The 7,400-nt window shown below is 40.7% G+C and overlaps 1 protein-coding gene across 1 annotated transcript; it reads right to left on the reverse strand.

The window, feature by feature from the left end:
* Positions 1 to 1,575: 1,575 nt before the first annotated feature.
* LOC123934638 (dnaJ homolog subfamily A member 1-like) lies at positions 1,576 to 5,752 on the reverse strand. The gene is made up of 3 exons (XM_045994768.1): positions 5,742 to 5,752; positions 4,227 to 4,933; positions 1,576 to 1,690 (listed from the first exon to the last, which is right to left on the reverse strand). Exons 1-3 carry the CDS (start codon positions 5,750 to 5,752, stop codon positions 1,668 to 1,670), a joined length of 741 nt encoding a protein of 246 aa, XP_045850724.1. The 3' UTR covers positions 1,576 to 1,667.
* Positions 5,753 to 7,400: the final 1,648 nt, after the last annotated feature.

Raw genomic sequence — 7,400 nt, forward strand, 5'->3', positions numbered from 1 at the left:
CATCTATTGAAGGGCATCTTGGTTCTTTCCACAGTTTGGCGACTGTGGCCATTGCTGCTATGAAATTGGGGTACAGATGGCCCTTCTTTTCAGTACATTTGTATCTTTGGGGTAAATACCTAGTAGCACAATTGCAGGGTTATAGGATAGCTCTATTTTATTATTTTTTTTTATGTTGGCCAAAGCAACATCTTTCTAGATATGCCTCCTGTAACAAGAGAAACAAAAGTGAAATAACCTATTGGGACTTCATTAAAGTAAAAAGCTTCTGAACAGTGAAGGAAATAATTTTTAAAAACCTAAAAGACAGCCATCAGAATGGGAGAAGATATTTGCAAATGACACATCTGATAAAGGCTTAGTTTCCAAAATATATAAAGAACTTATAAAAGCGAACATCTCCAAATACAAATAATCCTGTTTAAAAATGGGCAGAAGTTGGCTTGCCTGGCTCAGTCTGTTTTGCATCTGACTTTTGATTTTGGCTCAGGTCATAATCTCAGGGTTGTGAGACTGAGCCCCACATAGGGCTCTCCACTGCACACGAAACCTACTAAAGATTCTCTCTTTCCCTCTCCTTTTTCCCATCCCTCCTCTGAAAAGATGGGCAGAAGACATGAATAGGCATTATTCCAAAGAGGTCATCTAGATGGCCAGCAGACACATGAAAAGATGCTCAACATCACTCAACATTAGGGAAATACAAATCAAAACTACAAGATATCTTGTTCACACCTGTCTCACCTGTCAGTATGGCTAAAATGAACAACACAGTAAATAACAGGTTGTTGGTGAGGATGTGGAGAAAGGGAACCCTCTTGCAGTATTGGTGGGAGTGCAATCTGGTGCAGCTACTCTGGAAAACAGAATGGAGGTTCCTCAAAAATAAAAATACCCTATAACCCAACAATTCTACTGCTAGGTATTTACTCAAAGAATACAAAAATACTAATTCAAAGGTATATGTGAACCTCCATGTTTATAGCAACACTATCTACAGTAGCCAAATTATGGAAACAGCTCAAATGTTGGTCAATTGATGAATGGATAAAGAAGATGTGTTATATATGTGTGTGTATGTGTGCGTGTATATATATAATATTACTCAGCCATAAAAAAGAATGAAGTCTTACTATTTGCAATGACATGGATTGAGTATTATGTTAAGTGAAATAAGTCTAAGTTAAAGAAAGACATGATTTCACTCATATGTGGAATTTAAGAATCAAAACAAGCAAGGAGGAAAAAAGAGGGAGGAAAGAAGGAAAGTGAGAGAGAGAGAGAAGGAGAGAGAAAGAGATGGAGAGAGGGAAATCAAGAAACAGACTCTTAACTATAGAGAACAAACTGATAGTTACCAGAGTGGCGGTGGATAGGAGAATGGGTTAAATAAGTGATAAGGATTAAGGAGTGCACTTGTTGTGATGAGCACCAGGTGCTGTATGAAAGTACTGAATCACTATATTGTACACCTGAAACTAATATTACACCGTATTTTAACTAACTGGAATTTATTTATTTTTTTGAGCTTTTATATTTGAGTTTATTCTTCATTTAACTTTTAAAACACTACTATAGTTGAATATTAAAACAAAAACAATGGCAAGTAGTGAGCTATGATTATAGTCCTTCACTCATTCACTACTGCACATAAAATGCCAGCAGTGTTATTCACTGGCCCCATTAAGAGGTCTGACACTTTTCAACATTTTGAGGAACCTCCATGCTGTTTTCCAGAGTGGTTGCACCAGCTTGCATTCCCACCAACAGTGGAGGAGGGTTCCCCTTTCTCTGCATCCTCGCCAGCATCTGTCATTTCCTGACTTGTTAATTTTAGCCATTCTGACTGGTGTGAGGTGATATCTCATTGTGGATTTGATTTGTATTTCCCTGATGCCGAGTGACGTGGAGCACTTTTTCATGTGTCTGTTGGCCATCTGGATGTCTTCTTTGCAGAAATGTCTGTTCATGTCCTCTGCCCATTTCTTGATTGGATTGTTTGTTCTTTGGGTGTTGAGTTTGCTAAGTTCCTTATAGATTTTGGATACTAGCCCTTTATCTGATATGTCGTTTGCAAATATCTTCTCCCATTCTGTCAGTTGTCTTTTGGTTTTGTTAACTGTTTCCTTTGCTGTGCAAAAGCTTTTGATCTTGATGAAATCCCAATAGTTCATTTTTGCCCTTGCTTCCCTTGCCTTTGCCGTTGTTCCTAGGAAGATGTTGCTACAGCTGAGGTCGAAGAGGTTGCTGCCTGTGTTCTCCTCAAGGATTTTGATGGATTCCTTTCTCACATTGAGGTCCTTCATCCATTTGGAGTCTATTTTCGTGTGTGGTGTAAGGAAGTGGTCCAATTTCATTTTTCTGCATGTGGCTGTCCAATTTTCCCAGCACCATTTATTGAAGAGGCTGTCTTTTTTCCATTGGACATTCTTTCCTGCTTTGTCGAAGATTAGTTGACCATAGAGTTGAGGGTCTATTTCTGGGCTCTCTGTTCTGTTCCACTGATCTATATGTCTGTTTTTGTGCCAGTATCATGTTGTCTTGATGATGACAGCTTTGTAATAGAGCTTGAAGTCCGGAATTGTGATGCCACCAACTTTGGCTTTCTTTTTCAATATTCCTTTGGCTATTCGAGGACTTTTCTGGTTCCATATAAATTTTAGGATTATTTGTTCCATTTCTTTGAAAAATATGGATGGTATTTTGATAGGGATTGCATTAAATATGTAGATTGCTTTAGGTAGCATGGACATTTTCACAATATTTATTCTTCCAATCCAGGAGCATGGAACATTTTTCCATTTCTTTGTGTCTTCCTCCATTTCTTTCATGAGTACTTTATAATTTTCTGTGTATAGATTCTTAGCCTCTTTGGTTAGGTTTATTCCTAGGTATCTTATAGTTTTGGGTACAATTGTAAATGGGATTGACTCCTTAATTTCTCTTTCTTCTGTCTTGTTGTTGGTGTACAGAAATGCAACTGATTTCTGTGCATTGATTTTATATCCTGACACTTTACTGAATTCCTCTACAAGTTCTAGCAGTTTTGGAGTGGAGTCTTTTGGGTTTTCCACATATAGTATCATATCATCTGCGAAGAGTGATAGTTTGACTTCTTCTTTACCAATTTGGATGCCTTTAATTTCTTTTTGTTGTCTGATTGCTGAGGCCAGGACTTCTAGTACTATGTTGAATAGCAGTGGTGATAATGGACATCCCTGCCTTGTTCCTGACATTAACGGAAAAGCTTTCAGTTTTTCTCCATTGAGAATGATATTTGCGGTGGGTTTTTCATAGATGGCTTTGATAATATTGAGGTATGTGCCCTCTATCCCTACACTTTGAAGAGTTTTGATCAGGAAGGGTGCTGTACTTTGTCAAATGCTTTTTCAGCATCTATTGAGAGTATCATATGGTTCTTGTTCTTTCTTTTATTAATGTGTTGTATCACATTGATTGATTTGCGGATGTTGAACCAACCCTGCAGCCCTGGAATAAATCCCACTTGATCGTGGTGAATAATCCTTTAAACCCAGCAATTTCACTACTGGGTATTTACCCTAAAGATACAAACATAGTGATCCGAAGGGGCACGTGTACCCGAATATTTATAGCAGCAATGTCTACAATAGCCAAACTATGGAAAGAACCTAGATGTCCATCAACAGATGAATGGATCAAGAAGAAGTGGTATATATACACAATGGAATACTATGCAGCCAAGAAAAGAAATGAAATCTTGCCATTTGCGACGACGTGGATGGAACTAGAACGTATCATGCTTAGTGAAATAAGTCAATCGGAGAAAGACAACTATCATATGATCTCCCTGATATGAGGACATGGAGAAGCAACATGGGGGGTTAGGGGGATAGGAGAAGAATCAATGAAACAAGATGGGATTGGGAGGGAGACAAACCATAAATGACTCTTAATCTCACAAAACAAACTGGGGGTTCCTGGGGGGAGGTGGGATTGGGAGAGGGGGAGGAGGATATGGATATTGGGGAGGGGAGGCGAACCATAAGAGACTATGGACTCTGAAAAACAACCTGAGGGTTTTGAAGGGGCAGGGGTGGGAGGTTGGGGGAACAGGTGGTGGGTAATAGGGAGGGCACGTTTTGCATGTAGCACTGGGTGTTGTGCAAAAACAATGAATACTGTTACGCTGAAAAAATAAATAAATAAATGCTTGAGTCCATATGAAACCACAAAAAAAAAAAAAGAGGTCTGACACTGAACACCACCTCTGCGATGATGTTCATCATCCTGATATGCTTCCCCATTGTAATGGTGCCGTCTTTCCTGATTTGGATCAAAGTCCACCAGTCCTACCTGGTCCATTTCATCAGTCTCTTCTACTTCCTCCCTCTCACGTAGGAGTTTTTCCAGCAAAGAGAGTTTATCAGGAGACAGAAAACCATTCTCAGGAAAGTTTACCTTAAATTCGGTGATGAGGCGACCCTTCTCATATGGTCTATGATAAATTGGCATGCCTTCATTTAGCACACACTTGATATCTCCATGCTTGACAGTTTGACCTGGATGAAAGGTGATGACAATGGTTAGGTTGTCAAGAGTAGATATTGGCTTTTGAAAACCACATAGTGCTTCAACCAGCTGTATGTCCATACACATGAAAAGGTCTTCTCCTCGCTGAGTAAAAACAGCATGGTCCTTCTGATCTAAAACAGTGATAATATCTCCTGGTTCCAGTCCTGGTTCTTGGTCTCCTTCACCATGGAATGTTATCTTCTGGCCATCTTTCATGCCTTTGTCAATATGAACTTTTAGAATCTTCTTCTCTCGAACTGTCTTCCTTCCATTGCAGCTTTTACATCTACCTTTAGGACTGATCCATTCACCATGGCCCTGGCACTCCATGCACACAGACTGAATTTGCTGAACCATTACAGGTCCTATCTGATGAATTCTTTTTTTTTTTAAAGATTTTATTTATTTATCTGACAGACAGAGATCACAAGTAGACAGAGAGGCAGGCAGAGAGAGAAGGAAACAGGCTCCCCGCTGAGCAGAGAGCCCGACACGCGGCTCCATCCCAGGACCCTGAGATCATGACCTGAGCCGAAGGCAGAGGCTTAACCCACTGAGCCACCCAGGCGCCCCTATCTGATGAATTCTTATTTGCATTCCAGTACCTTGGCAATTGGGACAACACTCAACTGCTCCTTTCTTACCACTCTGGCCTTCACATTTTTTGCAAATCAAATTCTTTTGCAGAGCTAGTTTTCTTTTTTTTTTTTAAAGATTTTATTTATTTATTTGACAGAGAGAGAGATCACAAGTAGGCAGAGAGGCAGGCAGAGAGAGAGGAGGAAGCAGGCTCCCCGCGGAGCAGAGAGCCTGATGCGGGTCTCGATCCCAGGACCCTGAGATCATGACCTGAGCCGAAGGCAGTGGCTTAATCCACTGAGCCACCCAGGTGCCCCCAGAGTTAGTTTTCTTGTTGCACTTACATAAATCTTCTAAGGTTACTGAGAGCTGATGCACAACATTTTTACCTCTCCTTTCTCTCTGCATTCTTCCTCCTCCTTCAAAAAACATATCAAAGATGTCCATGGGAGACCCAAAACCACCACCAGCTCCACCTTCTTTAATTGCCTTCCTGTTCATCTCCTTTGTCATATAATTCCCTTTTCTTTGCATCAGAGAGTATTTCATAAGCTTGAGAAATCTGTTTAAACTTCTCTCCTTCATTTGGATTCTTATCAGGGTGGTACTTCAAGGCCATTTTCCTGTAGGCCTTTTCAGTTCTTCTTGGGTGGCATTGGGTTTGACCCCCAAAACATAATAGTAAGTGGTTTCTTTCACTATTTTCTACAGCCGGTGAGAGGGCCGAGGCCAATGTGGGGGAGCAGGAAGGAGCGCATTGCTGGGCGCAGCTCTGGTATCCGCGGCTCCTCCGCGTCTCACCGAGCGTTCTGGAAAGTTCTGCCGCCACTAACTGGAATTTAAATAAAATCTTACAAAAAACCTTCAGGGAAGCTTAGTGTTAGTGGTCTCTGACACTCCCTAGATTTAACTTTAGGCACCCTACCAGGTTCTCATTGTGAAGCTTGGGGGAAAATTCTCTCCTGCATCTGGTATGAGGAGAGAAATAGTGGTCACTTTAAATTTGTTCACAACATTGTGTTCTCCTAAACAAGGCTTACTCTTAAGAGGAATGGTTTTACCACAAATACTGATTTGATAGAATGAAAACACCAAACTCCAGCCCTTTGTAGTCCTCCTGTCTCACTTAGGGAGGAAAACAAAAACAAAACTGAGAAGCACTTTTGAAGTTCACAGTCTAAGGGTCAGGTAAATAACAGATGGAGATCTCACCCTAGGAATACAGAACAATTCTCCTCACCTGACACCTCAGCACAGAACTCCATATAATAATAGAATACAACTGAACAAACTGTACACCACATACATTACTTAAGAAAAGTTTTCTGGGGCACATGGGTAGCTCAGTCAGTTGAGTGATTGACTTTGGCTCAGGTCATGATCTTGGGGTCCCAGGATGGAGCCTCTCACTGGGGGGGGGGTCCCCTAGCTCAGCAGGGAGTCTGCATGTCCCTCTCCCTCTCCTTCTGCCTCTCCCCCTGCTCATGCTCTCTCTCCTTTCTCTCTGTCTCTCAAATAAATAAAATCTACAAAACAGAAGAGATTTCAAGGGAAACAAAAAGCAACAGGGAGAAGAAAACATGGACAAGAGAGGAAATTTTGTCTTCTGACTCCTAAAGCTGCAAGAAGCCCTGTAAGCACAGGTTAACCTCTTGCTAGATAAACACAAAACTTACATTAAAGGCCCCTTTATCTCAGTTCATTTTACTCAGTACATTATCTTGGCTTTCTACAAAAAAAAAAAAAAAATCCAAGGCATACTAAGAGACAAAAACACTTAGAACAAACACAGCAGACATCGAAACAAGAATCAGATATAGTAGAGATATTGGAATTATCAGGCAAGAAAAGTAAAATAACTATGATTAATATGCTAAGAGCTTTAATGTAAAAAGGGACAATGTACAAGAACAGATGGGTAATGAAATCAGAGTTAGAAAGTTTAAGAAAGCATAAAAAGGAATGCAAGAAATCAAATAGGGTCGCCTGGGTGACTCAGTGGGTTAAAGCCTCTGCCTTCGGCTCAGGTCATTGTCCCAGGGTCCTGGGATTGAGCCCCACATCAGGCTCTCTGTTCAGCAGGGAGCCAGCTTCCCCACCTCTCTCTGCCTGCCTCTCTGCCTACTTCTGATCTCTGTCTCTGTCAAATAAATAAATAAAATCTTTTAAAAAATCAAATACACAGAAATGAAGAATGCCTTTGATGGGCTTATCAACTGACTGGACATGGCTGAAAAAAGAATCAGGACCTTGAGGAGATGTTAATG

This window comes from Meles meles, chromosome X (genome assembly GCF_922984935.1).
Source record: "Meles meles chromosome X, mMelMel3.1 paternal haplotype, whole genome shotgun sequence".
Classification (NCBI taxonomy): Eukaryota; Metazoa; Chordata; class Mammalia; order Carnivora; family Mustelidae; genus Meles; species Meles meles.

Bases quoted from the DNA above. Each gene is read 5' to 3' on its own strand.
- LOC123934638 (XM_045994768.1), bottom strand. The intron at 1,691-4,226 runs CTTTTTTTTTTT...AAAGTGTCAGAC, and splicing joins TGGTGTTCAGTGTCAGACCT to CTCTTAATGGGGCCAGTGAA.